This window comes from Mycteria americana, chromosome 4, assembly GCF_035582795.1.
Source record: "Mycteria americana isolate JAX WOST 10 ecotype Jacksonville Zoo and Gardens chromosome 4, USCA_MyAme_1.0, whole genome shotgun sequence".
Taxonomy (NCBI): Eukaryota; Metazoa; Chordata; class Aves; order Ciconiiformes; family Ciconiidae; genus Mycteria; species Mycteria americana.
Window position 1 is genome coordinate 73,814,878 of NC_134368.1, and position 18,240 is coordinate 73,833,117.

The 18,240-nt window shown below is 34.7% G+C and overlaps 1 protein-coding gene across 7 annotated transcripts in view; it reads left to right on the plus strand.

The window, feature by feature from the left end:
- Positions 1–18,240, plus strand: part of LRBA (LPS responsive beige-like anchor protein) — a 434,320-nt gene that overhangs the window by 64,700 nt on the left and 351,380 nt on the right. For all 7 annotated transcript variants that reach the window (XR_012775615.1, XM_075500920.1, XM_075500925.1 and 4 more), the window contains 9 exons: positions 859–1,027; positions 2,997–3,076; positions 4,617–4,679; positions 6,488–6,585; positions 9,757–9,849; positions 10,655–10,763; positions 11,326–11,407; positions 13,105–13,228; positions 13,530–13,722. Coding sequence is in view for 6 of the 7 variants with exons in the window: in XM_075500920.1 (XP_075357035.1) it covers positions 859–1,027; positions 2,997–3,076; positions 4,617–4,679; positions 6,488–6,585; positions 9,757–9,849; positions 10,655–10,763; positions 11,326–11,407; positions 13,105–13,228; positions 13,530–13,722 (1,011 nt within the window). In the remaining variant the exon portion in view is untranslated. The remainder of the gene's footprint in view (positions 1–858; positions 1,028–2,996; positions 3,077–4,616; positions 4,680–6,487; positions 6,586–9,756; positions 9,850–10,654; positions 10,764–11,325; positions 11,408–13,104; positions 13,229–13,529; positions 13,723–18,240) is intronic.

Here is an 18,240-nt window from a genome sequence, read left to right on the forward strand (position 1 = left end):
CAAGTTTTGCAGACTCCCAAGGTTTTCAGGGAGTTCGGAAACCTGCAGTGTTCTGCAGAGTAGAGTTGGGAGGGAATTCTGGAGTCCCTGACCCAGTCAGTGTTGTAGATTGAGAAGGAATTTTGAATGGGTTAGTTGGCAAAAACCTGACGATTTTTAAGATAAATTATCCTGGGTGTCAGATTTGAAGTCTTCATTTAAATTGACATATTCCCTGCAGAGTATTTTTGTTTTGGTGAATATATGTTCTCTGAGAGCGAACGGCTTGGATGGAAACTTTCCAGTTGGTTCTACTTGAAAGTCTACTTCTTACCAAGTTTTTTGATCCCCTCCATAAGGGTTTGTTTTGCATGTCAAAAACCAAGACAGTACTGCCAATGCTACTGTTGAAGTCGTCGTAAAACATTTATGTTTGCTACAGCTAAATTAAATTATTAAGTATTATTTAAGTCATTATTTCTTAGAAGAAAAAGGGGAAAGAAGATATGTAAATAATTAAGCCTATAATAAATATGCACCTTTCAATAATACTTCTTGTGTGACCCCGTTCTGAACAGAGAGGTTGGGCTAGATGATCTCCAGAGGTGCCTTCCAATCTCACCTATCTGTGATTGTGTGAATACCATGGTTTCATGCTCTTGTGAGCATGGACCAGCTTAAAAAAACGACAGCACTCTGTAGTTTTAGAAATAAAATGAATTTTTTCATTAGTTTGCAAGGGTTTTAAGAACTTAGTGACTGAGCTATGCAGAGAAAATCTATTTAAGACATTTTAATAGATGAAATTTAGGAATGCAGTTGTCTGATGTGCTGCATTTTTGCTACAATGATTTTTGATCTCCTGATTGGGTGTTGTAGGTTCAGCTGATCCTGTACACTTACCTGTCTACTGAGTTCATTGGCACTGTTAACATATATGGTGCAATCCGGCGGGTTGGCACAGTTCTTTTGGTCATGCATACCCTAAAGTACTATTACTGGGTAGTTAATCCTCAGGATCGCAGTGGTATAACTCCCAAGGGCATAGGTATGTATGCATTTCTACTCTTACAAGCTGATGTTTGTTTTAAAAAAATGTTGTATAGAGTGTATAGAACTGTAAATGTTCCAGAAAGAATTTTATTTTAATGTGGTGGGTTCACTGTAACAGTTTGAGCAGTGTGGTTTTTGTCTATAGGATTTTCTTGAAAGCTTTTTTTTTAGAAACTTATGGAAACTTTCTTCAGAAGTCATATCTTCTGTCACCAAAGACCTACGTGAATTAATACTAGATAGAACTCGTCAGAGAAATGGTAGGGTTTTGAAAGTGTAGAGCTGTGCCTGGGAATGTGGTCTCTTTATGGAGCTTGTTCAAGTACTGGACAGGCTTTAAGTGCTTGTAAGATCTATTGATAATAGCAGTATAGCTGAAAACAAGCATACTGAGTCTATCTGACAGGCATAGGGATCTGAACTTGTTGGAAAACTGCTTAATAAGCGTGCTTAATCCAGACAGCGAACTCATGGCAAAAGAAGTAGTAAGAAATTTAGAACAGGTGTTTAGTACTTGTCATTGACATGGAACACAGCACAAGAATACTGATCCTAAGAAAAAAGCAACAAGAATAGCCACATGACTCAGAAATCCAGTACTGTAAAAGGACCTGGGAAGTGAAATGTGCACCAGCATAACATAAACATATGCAGGTGGAACTGTCACAGATAAAGGAATTAATGCTTTTTGGAAGTATGCCTTTACAGCTCTTCTAATTGTTGGTCTGTGTTTTATGGTGTTGGGCACACAACCTTGGCAAAGTGAGAATAATTTACATTTCTAGTCTCTCCTGTAATGAAGAAAGGCTCTGGAATTTCAGAGAGAAAAGCAGGTGATGAAAGAGAGCTACATGTACTGGGAGTGAGTGCTCCTTAGATGTGTCCAACTTCCTGCCACCAACTTCTCGAAATGACCAACCCTTCCTGTTAGAGGGTTGCAAAGATGGTTTTGTAGTATTTTGCATCCTGTAAGGAGCAAAGCATGTGTGTTTTCTCCTTTCTTTTTAGTGAAGACATGGATTTACTTAATTAGTTTCTGAGCCTGATGCAAGTGTATGTGTGGGACAGTCTTACTAATACAGTTTAATGGCTTACTTTGACTAGACCAGTCTATACTGAAAATAACTGTTCTTAAACCAAATATGCCTGTAGGCCTGTACTGTATAAAACCAGACTTGTATGATCACTTACATTTGCTAGTGGATTTGCTTTTCCATGATGATTAGGATCATAAGAACTCTGAACCTATGATCAAATGCAAAAACTATCCCTAGAAATGTATTTGCAACAGTTCATTTGCTTTCTGTAGGAAAACTTTTACTTGGCTTTGACATTTGGTTGCACCTGTTTTTTTAACCTTGCCTCTCCTGGGAACTACTCAGTGTTTGAGTATTTAAAGTGTTTCAGTGAAAGTCTGCTTTACACAGGAATAGCAGACGCAAGTCCTTTTGACTTTGCATTAACAAATTAAGTCTTTGGCTTTAAAGCTAATCTCTATATATAGCATTGTAAGATTGATTTTTGTTGTGTATCTAGCCAATGTGTAATAATGGCATGAGCCATTTGAGCTTTAGCAGAACAACTTTAAAAACAGTAGTAAACTGCAAAAATTTGAAATCTGGAAATTCTGACATAAAATTCTCATCAGTCTTATTCCTTGCATGAAATTTGGTTCATAGACACTGCCAGGAAGTGGTAGAATCATGAAAAGAATTTAGAGGGGGTTAGAAAACTGTATTTAATAAAAGCCTTAGTAGAACCTCACTTGTTGGGCATTTTGCTAATAAACAGTGATAAAACACATTACTATTTTGTAGACTGAAGTGGAGGAAAGATAACTTTACTTAGAATCATGCCCTCTTCACCTAGAACGTGCCTTTTATTTTTCTTTATGTGAAAATGCATACTATGCTAATAACAACTGTTAATTTGCATTTCATATATCTACTTTTCTTTTTCTATAGATGGGCCACGGCCTACTCAAAAAGAGATTTTATCTCTGCGAGCATTCTTGTTGATGTTCATTAAACAGCTAGTGATGAAGGTAGGATAACTTTAAATTATGATAGGATATCTAAGTTTTCTTTCATAAAGAAATGCACTTGAATATAGCTTTTTTTTTTCCTAAGCATGTTGAATGTTGTAAACAAATAAGTAAATAGATATACCATGTAAGGTGCATCTTTTTTATTGTAGCTCAGACCCAGACAGGAGTGCTAAAGATGCATTTTTCTCCCTTTTAAGCTGTTTTTATCAAAAGCGGAGCTTTTAAATAATTAACTTAAAAATGTTTACTACTGGGGAAATAAGTATTTGATTCCATATTTTGTTTTTGACAAGAAGAATATCACCTGCATAAGAAGTGCTTAAAAACATTTGACATTATATGCTGTTGGGGCAGTGGGACAGAGGAGGATAAGAAAGACTCTATCAAAAGTTTCGCAACTGTTTGTTAGACGTTACAGGAGTAGTGAAATTCAGCAGTTCTACTGCTTATAGAGTTTTCTTAACCCTTTCCTATTGTAAGCTCTGATCTCTCTCTTCTTCTCTCCCTTCTGTAGACTCTTTTCTGTGTTTGAATCTAGTTCCCTTTTCCCTTCTTCCTCTGTGTTGCTAAGGGATCAGTATACTCTCTGTGCTGCTACCCTTAGCCCCAGCAGTATGGAGGAGTAACTACCAGAAAAGTTCTGCTCTTGACTCTGGTACTCTTTGTTTAAATTGGATCTTCTGCAATTGAAGTATCAGGGACAATTTAGCTATTAAACTCTAAAAGACTTTCACTAAGTGTTAGCTTCTTATTTATTTATTTATTTATTTTTAAAAATTTCTGTCAGAGATTTATAACTTGGACAGTTTTGGATAGAGTTTCACAAGGACAGTAAAAAGCACATCCATCATAAAAGGTTGATTCTTCTGCAAATTTTCTATTTGTACACAGTGGTGCAAAATCTTTTCGGGAAATGAGAGACTTGCTTTAAAAAAATAAAAGCGCTAGAAATAAAGGCAGCTGGTTTTCCCTCCCCTCATTCTGTTCTCAGAAACTGTTGTTTTTTGTTTTATTTTCATCAAAAAGACCTCAAGGCATATTCCTGACATAGACGCCATAAAAAAATTAAATTTCTGCAAAGTTGATAGCAACTGAAGATAGGATTCTGTAGTGGAAAATAAGAAGCAAACTCAGCTATAGACATAGTTAACAGGCTTATAATTAAACATTGAGGTCTACTTTTGAATCTTCTTTGCCACCTTAATTTAATTCTTCTGTTAATAGGAAGTTCTCAGTTCAAATTATCTGTATCAATTAACATGTGTTACTCTAAAAATTTCATGTACTATATTACTATCTAGCTTATTTTTATACCTGTATTGGAGTTGTCTCAATGCACTTTTATAACCTTTGGCGGGTATTTTTTGGGTGGGGAAAAAGCTACCTTCTATTTATGAAGCTATTATAGTATCAATTGAAAACAAATTTGTCTTGTGGGACTTGCTCTGTATATAACCATGGCTTGTAATAATGCTCTTTTGGGAACACTACTTTTGTACTTGAAAGGTGATAGTTAAAACCTGATTGTTTTTTAAAGGACTATGGAATAAAAGAAGATGAATTGCAGGCTATCCTCAATTATCTGCTTACTATACATGAGGTAATTTTTAATTTGGGAGGTCTGTGGGGGGGGAGAGAGGTACTACTTCTGCTGTTTGTGACCACCAAATATTTGAATATTTTCAAATATTACCTTCTTTATGCCACAAGGTGGCTCTGTAGAGGAAGTAGCAAACATTGTCCAACTCTTTAATGTAGTGTGCTGAATCGCCAATATTCTTGTAGTGATTTAAGCACTATGTTCAGTGTTAGATTGAAGTTCATTAAGCCAGTAAGTCAAAATGGTTTCTTATGTTGTTCTGCAAACCGATTTACCAAGCAGAAAAACAGATGGTGAAGCTGACTTTAAAAAAAAAAGACAAAACCTTGTTTTATGCTGCCTAAGTAATATTTTTTGTTTTGTTTTTCTCTCCTTTTTATTTTGCTTCTTAAATAAAGCAATAAAATTGAAAACATGCATTAAAAAATAGATGTATGTTAATGGCATCTAAGAGAAGCATATAAACTTAATTGGGAGAAAATGTTGGTTACCACTGATACATCTGCATCTTCATATTTTAGCACCAGGAAAAGGCACTTTATGCCAGATGCAACATCAAAGACAAGGGAAATGGGGACATAAATCTAACTGATCTCATCTCTGTAAGGGTGCTTGAAATGGGTAAAATAAGGAATTAATTGAACTTCACTTCAAGCAGTATGGCTTTTTTTCTTTTTTTTGTTTACACTTATATTTTCCTTTTATTCCCTGTGCTGGTTAATACTACTTGGTAGTACCATGGTCAAGCATTTTAAGTCATTCTACTTTATATGGAGATGTAAAAAATAAGACTTTTGGTAACATGTAAGAGTAAACCAAAATAGCAGAAGCTTTATATAGCCTGCAGATGAGAAGGTGGTATTTTAAGTATCTTAGCAGTTTGCATGGTCAAGTCTAAAAGATCCATGAATGCTGAATCCCACCGAATTAGGTATCTAGTTGTAAATTCAGAAAAACATCAACAAAAAAAGTAAAATTCAGCCTTCTCATAGGGCTCATTCATCAGTGATAATGTCTGTAATGTAAGCTGATAATATCGTCAGGTGAACACAGTTGTTCAGGGGGTGTAAAACTGTTTTTTTAATAGAGAAAGAATCAGAATATTTGTTCAAAAGTGTTGGAAAGTGTTTGGTTTTGGGTTGGGTTTTTTTTTTTTTTTTTAAAATAAGCTTTCATTTTAATACCACAAAGAATGGGAAAAGAAGACAGTTGCATTTTGTTACTTTGTAGGTTATTTTCAGTTATAATTAGCTTGGAACAAATTAATAAACTGTAGTTTAGAGTGCTTTAGACTAATAGTATGGAAAACTTCACTGAGCAGCTTGAATTATGCATTTTAAATGTTGTCTCTGGCAGGTGGTGGTATTTTTTTTTTCCTGGGGTGAACATTTGTTAGTAGAGATTTTGCATTAAACACCACCCTGTGCCCCAGAAAATGTGCAGCAGTTTATTTCTAGCTCCTGTGCAGTAAAAGAGGGGGAAATATACATGCAAACAGATGAGCATGTATGGAAGGAAATAGCATAGTCCAATAGTCCACTCCCTGTCAAAGGCTTACATCCCGGACACAGATGTATCACTTTACACCCTAAAAAATAAAGGTGTTTTTTTTTTTTTTTTGGTAATATTTTCTCCTGCACTTGCATTCCAGATATATAGCTCTTTTGATCCTGGCCTAATTGTTTTGGTCCTTGGTTTACTATTACTCTCCAGATCATTTTGAAATGTTTTGTAGTGGTTCTTTTAACCAAAACAACGTTCTGGCATACATGCATTTTTAATTCAAATTTGTAACTTTTATTCAACAGGATGACAATCTAATGGATGTCTTGCAGTTGCTTGTTGCTCTGATGTCAGAGCATCCCAATTCTATGATCCCTGCTTTTGATCAGAGAAATGGATTACAGTAAGTTTGAATTTTGTAAGTGGGCAAAAGGAAATAGTATTTTGACCATGCCGTTGCTTGCTAGAATTCCCATGAAATCTGAAAGGTCCTCGTCAGTGTATGTGTTGCAATCTCAGACTCCTCATCTTGGGAGATTTTTGTGTCCAGGTGTTCTTTTGACAAGAGGTGATGTTGGATTTATTATCAATGAGGTCTTTTTTTTTTAAATGTTTCCAAGCTGTCAGTCGCACTTAAACAGGTAGTGATCAATTTGAGTTAATCTATACATTGATGTTAAGTCTTCATCTTCTAGTGCTTAGTCTTTAGCCTCCCATACTTACATATGTTTTAGAACTGAAAGTGGGCTGACAAAAATTGGTTCAGATTTCTTCTGATCTTTGTTAGCTTTCTTTCCTTGTTTTTTAACATGTAAAGCATTATGGGACTTTTGCAGAAGAAACTTTTTATTTGTTTAAATTTAGCACTTTGTGGTGTGGATTGTTCACAATCTCTTTTTCCCAACAAACAGAAAAATATTGTTTAACACTATTGTGAGAGAAAAGTAGGGACAGTAGCAAATTCTACTGACAGTAAAAGCACAAGAGAAGATCTGCTAGAAAAAGACTAAGTTATGACTGATTTTGTGTTGTGGCTCTCAGAGGGTGGTCACATTATTGAACTTTTCTAATTTAAAATGAACCTGCCTGGACATAGTGGGAAAAAAATTGGAACAGGCAAACAAAACAGGCAAAAAACCCTATTCCTAGAAGGGTATGTGGAGTAGTAATTCTCTCACTGTGTAAAGGCAGAGTCTCATTTCATACATTTTGTTGCACCTATTGGTTAACCCCTATTTATACATATATTTTTTTCAGTTGCCCTTTCTCAAGAGACAACATTCAGGCACGTTCATAATTGTTTTCTTCCTTTTTAGTGCTAGGCTGATTTCCCCCCCCCCCCCCCCATTTTCTTCAGCTTTGACTTCATTTGTATGGTAATGTATTATGCTATGGGAAACTAATAAAAACTCTAAATAATAAAGTATTTGAATGTCATGTTGAGTCTCCAATGCAATATATTTGGTTTTATTTAACAACTGGCAGTAGACATTTTCTTTTTTATTAACTAGTATATGGGCAAGTCAGTATGAATAGTGAGTCCACAGTGAGGAATCACTTTGTTTTCCTGTCTCATTTGTTACATTCCTTGCTCCTGTATTGTCTCCAGTCACTTAATGGGTTGTTTGTATGCTTATTGATACATCTACTTTTTGCAATTAAAACACCATATTCTTGAAATTTAAAAATAATTTTACAAAGCTTTAAAAATATTTGCAGTTTTTTAATAATTAATATTTTTAAAGTAACCAATCTACTGAAGAAATAATAAGTGTAAGGAAATATTTTTTTCCTCTCCAATTAGGTAACCCTCATACTGTTCTGTTAAGCAGGGAAATGGATTATATTGCTTGAATGAACATTGTATTGTGGGGTTGCTCGTTTGTTTGATTCTATAGTTGCTGTCACTGCAGCTTTCTCCAGGATAAGTTATTTGTTATAGATAACTGTTTTTTAATCACTCCTGGGTTTTCACTTAAATTCTAAGATAGAACTAGATTTTTTTGTCTTAGTTTACGTGTCCTGGGTAATATTTTTAGGTATGTAAAAGTGAAGGAATATATAACTAGTGATGAGTGCTCAACTAGGTGTATGTAAGGCCTAAAAACTTGAATAAGTCCTTTGAACTCTTTACAACTGGCTGATCTAAAATGCAGTGTTGTAACATGGAATATTTGTGGAAAGACTCAAGAATCATTGAAATTAGATTTCCCCCCCCCCCCCCCCTTCCCCCTAATAAAGTCATACAAATTTCCTCAAAAATTTACTCAGAAAATATTCACAGTAAAGGCTGAGTACTGTGCCTTCTGTTCCAACATAATTTCATGTAGCATTACGAAATTGATATTTTGTTTTTTCAGAGAGAGCTTAGTAGTCCCTGTTAGGTATAAGCTAAATCATATTTCACAAATTCAAAGATCTGTCCAATACCATGAACCATAGCCCAACTAAAATTAGATGGTGACATGGTCATAAGCACTTTACTGTCTAAAAAGTAAGCAATGAATGAAATTAGATGTAACTGATAAATACATTTAGATGTCTTCTGTTTTTATGGGAGATTTACAAGGATCAAAAACTTGCATTTGTTATTCTTCACATTGACAGAAAGGCAATATTAGAATTTTTCCTTGTGTAAATAAACTTCATTTAATAAAAGATTAAGCTTTAATGTACTGCAAATAAATGTTTGAGAAGTTAAGATTAAATACTAGTCTGATTTCTTTTTATTTGGGGAGCGGAAGGCGTAGATACATTTGATGAGATCTGTGAGGTATTACAGATTGAATTGGTAATGTCAAATATATTAAGGTCACTGGACACTTCCCACTGTACAACTGTACTTTCAATTATTTATTAATTTACCAGACTTTCATCAGTTACATTGACACTTTCCTTGCTGTGTTACACTCTCATTTTCTTTCTTGGGAAAACTTCAGCTAGAACTGTTCAGCTACTTAAGTCTAGTACTTTGCTGCAGACGTGCCCCTTGCTCCCTTTGGCTTTCTTCTTAAACCTTCTTAGTGGAGAATCATACGCAGGTGTAGAGCATAATCATAAGGAGGTGAAGAGGAGAAACCGACATAGGTGAAATGAGAAGAATGCCTCCTGACTTGGTGTCTTCCTCTATCACTCCTGAGGGAACAACAGGGCGCACAGATGTCAAATATCAGTGCTAGTAATAAATCCCCCTCCATACATGGGTATTCCTATCCAGCTACGTTTATACTAAAACAATTACTTGCTTAGTTTTCTGGATAAAGTATCAGATTAAGACAGTTCTCAATATAGGAATTGCAGCAGCCTTTCACAGCATGTTTTATATATTGATATTTGGGAGATATTTAAATTTGATTAAAAATCTCTAAAAGTAATTTTAAGATCACAGAATCACAAACTATTGTGCCATTAACAGAAACATCCTGCTGGTTTTTGTGGTCTTATTAGTTAATAGGCAATATTTTAAATTAGGCTCAGATACACATTTATTTGCAGTCTATTGCAGTTAATTTATAATTCCAAAAATTGCTCTGTATTTCAACTTTTTAGGAAGCCTTGTGTTTTCTCCACTTAGGGTTGTCTACAAGCTTTTAGCATCACAAAGTGAAGGCATCAGGGTGCAAGCTCTAAAAGTGATGGGATATTTCTTAAAGCATCTCGCTCCAAAGTAAGTACTGGTTTAGGTCTTAAAACAAAACCTCCCAAAAAAGAAGGAAAAAAGGTAGACTGTGACACATACATGCCATATATTATTTTGTGTATATGTTATTTGGTGTGTATATATACACACACGTTTGTACATAAAGTAAAAGAAGCTATATTGGAGGTTAATCACGAGATATGATTCACTGAATAGGAGCTACTATTCTTCAAGTACCCTTCAATTTGTTTGTCATTAATACATTTCTGATGTGGTGGAATTACTTGTTATTGGCAGCTAGTGTCCAGGCATTATTACTTCCTTACCAAGTTCATTTAATACTTGCTTTGTAAGGTGGTCCTTTTCCATAATTCCACTGAAATCGGTAGCAAGAATTAGACTGGTGTGATTGAACCCCATGTTACTTACTGAGAACTAGATTTAATATTTCTCAAGTTGACTACAATAGTAGATAACTATTGAGATCGCTGTCCGTGGTTGTATTTTTGAGTGAAATGAGGACAAAGATGCCCTTTCCTTAGTGTTTATCAAGAAATCCCTAAGGGTGTGTTTCAGCTTTTTGGGCCCATGGGTGAGTGGACCACATTTATGGAAGAAAGTTAGCTGTCTTCTGCTTGTCTTCAGGGAATGACTTGTCCTGTCAGAATTTGAATCCTTGCCCTTTTCCTTAACCAAAAGTGAAAGATTTAAGGAACAAAAAAGAAAAAGATGTTTCCATTTCATATTTCTTGAGGCACACTTTTTAAACTTTTTTTCCCCCCTAAAGCAAGTTGAATACATAAGTTTATTTTATCTTTCTGTGCTGTTTTAGGAGAAAAGCTGAAGTCATGCTTGGACATGGATTGTTCTCTTTGTTGGCTGAAAGGCTGATGCTTCAGACAAGCTTAATCACCATGACCACATACAATGTCCTATTTGAGGTAGTAATATACTGTAGTTAGGATCCAATCTTCCTAATTACTTGTAAGACATTGTTAGAAAATTGCTTACATATTTGTGCTGATATGTTCCAGATGACATTAAACCTTAGCGTGATGCAGCTGAGTGCTGCTTTTTTTTTTTTTTCCCCAAAGCTCAACACTTGAGATTCCCTGCCCCCCCCTTAACTTGGTTATGCTCATTATAAACAATTCTGGATAATGAGTAACCTGAATGTCTCAAGCAGACACCAATATATATGTGGAATTTTATTATATCAATGATCTTGCCTTACGATGGTTCGGTTAGATTCAGGTTTCTCTTCCAGTGTATTTAAAATAACAGTCTGCACTTAAGAGAAAGCAAAAAAAATAGTTTAGAGTAAAATTTTAGGAACAGAATGAAATAAGTTATCAAGAAAAAGAACAGGTCGGTTTTTTGGATAATTTTATAGAACCATGGTGAATGGGCTGTATGATGGTGCTGTATGAAGGATGTATCCAACTATTTTTCAGTAAGCTGTCTTTATGAACATTGATATGGCATCTTCTTCTTTCTTGCTAGATTCTGACTGAACAGGTTTGCACTCAAGTGATACATAAACAGCATCCTGACCCAGATTCATCAGTGAAGATACAAAATCCTCGTAAGAATGATATACATTTCTAAGTGTTACCATAAGAAAAGTCTGCTCTAAAAAAAACCATAAGCAGCTTATGAATTACATCGACCAGTCTTAATTCTGATCTCAGTTTTACGTAATCTTTCATACAAAAGGAAAGATAATGTACATTTAGTTGGAATTATTTAGGAAGTATGTCTCTGTAGCTTTTTGAAAGACTTTGTATGTGTCTAAATGTGTATGTAGTTCATAAGTCGCCCTTTTTGGCTGAGCACTCATGTTATGAAATGGTTTTTCAAGACTTGCATGCACAGGATACTTTGATTTAATACATGTTAAGGTTCCAGCAAAATTCTGATTGCATTATTTAGTGATGTCAGACTAAATTACCTGAAATATGGAAACAGCCTTCATCTTAAATTACATTCAATATGACAACGCTAGATGGAAAGCAGGAGAAATGTATCTGCTCACTGTTTTGGTTATCTTACTTTATGGGAAATATCTTGATATGAAACTTTAGATGTCTTTTGAACTAAGAGAAAATACTGATCTCCTTTCCTGAATTATATGCATTACTAATGTGCTCTGAATATAATACAATGGACTTACGATAGCTTTGGGAGTTCATTTTTTCTGGAGAAGTAATAGGGTTTTCACTTTCATAGCTGCTTTGTCATTAAATGTAGGTCATAGTTGTGGGTTTGCTTCATGTGGAAAGTGGGGGAAGAGAAAGGAAAGCAAAGCAGATACAGAGGAAAGAAATCTGGTTGCAGTATGCCATTTGCCTTCTGGTAAATCTGTATGAAGCAAAGATGTGAGGAGATATCTGTTACTTTCTCTTAAAATTTTAGAAGTTGGCAGTCACTGCTGTGGTTAATACAGATTATTTGTAGTGTGAGGTATGAGTCTGGAATTATCTAGGTCTAGTAGGAAGAGTGACTTCTAAAGTACCTTTTTAAGATCAGTGCTAATATGCTAATAAGGAATTTATCTTTTTAAAGAAATTGTACAAGGTGAACTGAAACTATCACAGTGACCATGTTCAAATTGCACCCTAATCTGTTTACAAAGTTAACTTTTTTTTAAAGTAACAAGAACAGCCCCACTGTTTCAGAAAGTGGAATGTACCCACAGTTTTGACTGTGTCCTAAAAATATAGAAAACATTATGCTCTTAAGAGATGAAATTTTATATCAGGAAGGTTTTGTCTCCTTTCTCAAACTTTTTTTTATAACAGAAATTAATTAAGTATAATGGGAAGTTGTTCTCATTCTTCAAAAATTCAGTATTATTAAAGTAGAGCAAAATCTATGCATTTTTCTCATATATTCATTTGATAACAGACGCATTGTATTATGCGAACTTCCTTAGAAAAAGGTTCTGACAGATTCTGATAGCTTGCCATTTGTCATACAGTAACATTTATGTTGCTTAAACCTGATAATTCAAAAAAATTTCAGAATAATGTAACTTAGATTCCATTTTCTTCAGCTGTATAGGCCTGCAAATCCCCCTGATGATGGTGACCAGGTTTGAGAAGTCTTGGAAGAAGGAATTTATATTAGTTAAACCTTTTACTCAAATAGAGATGTGCTTTTTCTCAGTATAAAACTTTTTTATGTAGCGTCACTTTTCTTGTGCAAACAATATTGGAAGATGTCCTGTATTTTATGCTGTGCTTAGTACTAATATTTTGTTGCTCATGAACTGTTTTACAGAGATTTTGAAGGTTATTGCAATCCTGCTATGTAATTCTCCACAGTGTCCAGAAACTCTGGAGGTTCGGCGAGCCTTTCTCTCAGATATGATTAAACTTTTTAATAACAGCAGAGAAAATAGGAGGTAAGATGGCTTGCTATATGCACAAGTATACAAAGTAGGTAACAAGGTCTCCTAGTGAATTAGACTCATTAAGCAGATACAGCTTCATTGCTGTTCAGCAAATTGTGTACTCTAGTATAGCCTTCAATATGTAAAATTAGAGAAGCTTGCGCATACCAATTGTTTTATACATGTTGAATTCCTGACTTAGCTGATGTATATTTCTAAGACATGTTTAATGAAATTTTGAAATACATACATCATGTGACATATGATGTATATATTTCAAAATTTGATTAAATAGCATGTGTGTATTTTGCAGAAGTTTGTTGCAGTGCTCTGTCTGGCAGGAGTGGATGCTTTCACTTTGCTGTTTTAATCCGAAGACTTCTGAGGAACAGAAGATAACTGAGATGGTGTATACCATATTTCGAATTTTGCTGTACCATGCAATCAAATATGAGTGGGGTGGCTGGCGTGTTTGGGTGGATACACTGTCAATCACGCATTCAAAGGTGAGTGTCTGAAATAGTTGGGAAATTTTGTTACGCGGTGTAATTAGATTGAGAGCCTTAAAGTGCTGTACCATACAGTGAGATAGTCTTGAAGTGAAGGTCAGTAGCAAAATAAAAGCCCAGTATTTATATCTGTTACTGGGCATAAACTTCAAACATTTCACAATTAAATGTTAATTTTGTTGTTTGAACAGAAATCTTTTTTTTTGTTGTTGCTCAAATTGTGATAGTTTATACTGAAAATGGCACATATTTTCAAAAATGAGATGATCACATTTCAGGAGCATTTCTGAAAAATTTTAGTGCTCGTTTTGGTTTTTAATAACGGCACGAACACAAGGTGGCGCACCATATCTATTCATAAACAAAAATACCTTTTAGTAACATCAAAAGGCTGTAAAAGAAACCAGTAAAAAGCAAAGAAATCAAAGTTAAGACAGATGCTTCAATTGTTAACCTTTCATGGAATACAGGGTAAGAACGCAAATCCTTGCAGTATGAATGAGACTATTACCCTTCATTATTCTCCTGTCTGATTTTTTTGTTGCTGTTACAACCAGAATGGTATCATAAAAGTTACTACTGGATCTTTGAACAAGGCACAGTAGTGTAAAAGATAGCTGCCCTGCCTTATTCTGAACAAAAGAGTGAGGCCAGTGTGAGCGTCGTAATTATTCTGGTTTATCAGAAATATTTACCTAAGGTGAATTAAATTATAAATTATATATCTCTAAATGTGTGCAACTTAACCACGCGAAAAGGACATCTGTGAATCCTAATGATCACTTTATGATTCTAAGGAATTGTTAGTATTTCTGAGGTCCTTGATTTTGTATGAATTTTTTTCTCAAAAAAAAGTCAGTCTCTACAGACAGCAAGAATACTGTTATTTTGCAGCTCTTTTTATCGCATTCATAGCTTGATGGTGGATTATTGGGCTATGGGGAGACAAATGTAGAAATCTATATAATAAAAGTGTGTGAAATAATATAATTAAATAGTCACTTAGCTAAATGGAATCCAGGTGCAAAGAATCCAGGGCCAAATTTTAACCCTTACAGAAATCACTTTTTAGTTGCTGAAATATCCTTAATCATCTTTTGTGTCGGCTCTGCAGTCTTCAAAAAACCTGTTTCCTCTCTTTCCCTCAAGATGCAGAGGCCATGGGTGGAGTAGATTGTACAATGGCAAGCTGTAGCCAGAGTAAAGATCCCTAATGTGCTTTTATAGAAACTGGCATAATTTAAAGCATTTCTGTGATTGCTGGGAATTGCTGGGGAACTGTCCCTGGGGAAAGATGGAGAGGTGAGTGAAGGCAGGCCACCTTTCTACCTCTGTTATACAGAGCTTTGGTCTACTGAATTTAAAAATTATCTAGCACATTATCTTATAAGCTGTAGTTCTATTCTTAGACTCTTTTTGTAAGGTAATGTCATGTCAGAAATCTCATTTAAACAGCTTCTATGTCAAAATGATTATATGGATTTTTGATCATTATCTTCAGTGACTTAATGTGGCTAATCAATGGTCTAGAGTTCATAGAGGAAAACACAAGATTTTATTGTGATGCCATGGCTAAATGGTAAGAAAACCCCACCAGTTTTAGAAAATACAAAAAAAATTGAGGTACAGATAATGTTACTTTTGGTGGGGTTTTTTTGGTGGGTGGTTTTTTTTTTTTTTTTTTTTTTTTTAAGGGCTGTGTGTTTTTGTGCAATACCATAGTGAATGAGAAAATGACGTGCTTCATTCTTTGTGTTTCTCATTTTTGGTTCCTGGCATGCTGGCATGAGTGAGGTATCCTTGGTTGTAGAAGTAACTTCCTGTGTCAGTTTTCCCAAGTCTAACCTTCTTGGCTTTCCGGTCAATATGTAAGGGCTGTTTGTTCTTCCAACCTACTTCAGAGGAAGTTGAACAATGGCAAGGTTAGAAGTGTGTGAGTGTGGGCAGAGCTAGCAGCAGAGTGGTGTTGTAATTTTGAAGGAATCTTAAAGGAGTTCAGTTTGTTTGGACAGTGGTGCTAATATTATCCAGTTCCAGAAGCCTAAACGAATATGATTAAACAACAAAAGCACCCAGAAACTAATTTAACAATAGGGATAGGAATGATGATACAATAATCAAGTATTTTATAATTGGATTTTTTCACCTTCATTATGCCTTTGCTGTTTGAACTTTTTTATAACTAATACATGCAATTTATGGAACTAGCAATATAAAGCTAGATGATGTTTCATAACTATATTTTAATTGCATAAGCATAAATTAGGACAAATCACAAAGAAAGCTCTTTGTGGTAAAACCTTACTAATCACTTGAAAATGTCCTGTAAACTGATATTAATATCTAATGATAATGAATTTTTAATCCCTCTAGTTTTACCTATTTTGAAGATTCTTTTATCCTGTTATACCAATATTGAGATTCATATAGATTCACACATAACATAGTGTAGACATAATTCAGTGAGCAAATTGTTTGATGCTAAGTGCATCTCAGATGTTTTTGATTTCTAGCATGCTTTCAAAGTAATGTGGGAATTATGGGAATAAAAATATTTCCTTAACATTGCTAAGAGAATAACCAATTTGTGTTTTTTATTATTTCATCTCTAATTGTATTGGGTTACTGCTTATTTTTCCTTTTTACAACCCTTTGCACCATTCTTGCCACTAATTTATAATGCCATTCTATGATAAAGAACTAGTATATAAAGGACTGGTGTTACAGAATTGGATAGGTTTTGCAGAGCTACACATCAAGATACATGCAGCTGCTATAAAAAGCCAAAGAAACTCAATTGCAATTTTATTGTCCAGTTTGATAGATTTCCTGCCACCTTTGTAGCAGGGAAGCTGTTTGTCACTGTAACCCTCTCCTCCAACAGCTGCACAACGTTTTATAAGCAGCAATGGCTTTTCTAGCATAATTGCACTACATTGGTTTCCTTGCACTCAGAATTTAGAAGATGTGTGTAACCTTTTTAAAGCCAAATTTCTTAGTATTACTCATGTATTTTGCTGAATTCCAAATATTATATTTTTTTACGTTTTGCAAATATTAACACAGTGTATATAAAGGTGTTTAATCTGTGGCTTCTAGTTCAATAAAAATGTTAATAAAAAAATTAAATCACAACTCCAGTTTGTTCTAACTAGCCAGTGCTGAATTTATGAAGGCATCTAAGAACTGTGTTTTAAACATTGTAACCATGCTAGCTAGGCCTTAGATTTTATCTGTCTAGCCATGTTACTGTGTAAAAAGCACCAATGATTTTGGGGTTAATATTAGGAAACAAGTAAAGAATGGTGGACAACTTGCCTTTTTGACCTTTCAGCTTCCCCAAGTTTTAAAAGAATATAATGATTTACACAGTATAATATGCTCCTAAATTATCTGAATGTTTTAAACTACTGGGAAGAACAAACATTTGCTTATTTCAGGCCCTTAAATATATTTTACTACTTAAAAGTTGCTTCATGTATCCATGTCATTCAGTTAAAGAGAAGATATTTGGGTAAATTCTGATTTTATTTTTTTTTTTTAGTAGCTCAAGAAATTTTCATTGAGTAAGACTCAGAAATGTTAGTATGTATAAGCTACAATTTCATTGCTGTATAAGTGGCAATTGCTGCATAAGGGGGAAAATTTTGTTCACTGATCTGAATGGGAAGAAGTATAATCTTAAAACATTAGTGACTTTAACATACAGTGTATTTCTAAATAATTGTTAGTTTTCTGTCAGTTTATTACAGTTGTAATAAACATTGGTAAATATTAAGTAAATTTGTATGTTCTTTGGTGTCCCGCTCATTTAATACAGGATAAAAAAAAAAAAGAAGGTGTGCACAGCATTTACATGTGTTATGTTTGCCTGATTTTCATCGCTGTCAGATGGGGGAAAACTGGCAAAAGCAGCAAAGATTAGGTGGTGGAGGAGTTAATGTATGATGGCAATTTAAAAACTAATTTGCAGAGACGTGAACATGGCTCAGTAGTTTTGGAAAGTAACAGGCCATCAGGATATCTTGAGTCCAAATCCCATTGGCATTTGTGAACTGTTGAGGATGGTTTTGTCTCCATTTTTTCTCCCTATCTTGAAGAAGGCAGGCTTTCCCACAGTGGTATGTGCAGGCATTTTTAGCTCTAGGGCATTTTGAAGGCTTCAAATGTTCTTCAGTCCTCTGAAAAGTGTGTCTGCATTGCCCTGAGGGGAAGCAGAGGTAGCTAGCCAAGAGGGTCATTGTACTACTGCAGATTTTTGGTTTTCAATTGTGTGATGCCCAATGTATCAATGAAACAAAGCTGCAAAGATGCAAATTAAGTAACACACTTGAAATGCTTAAATATGGAGTTCGTTCTTATGGTATAAATAGTTATTTATAAAAAACTTATTGCTTATTCTAGATAGAAATGATTCTCGGGGGGTCACCTGACTTATGGAGAGTAGAAGGAACTTGGAGACTAGAATGTGCAGCCTCCTTTAAGGCTGTGTACCCTCCAAGATGTGTGGTTATG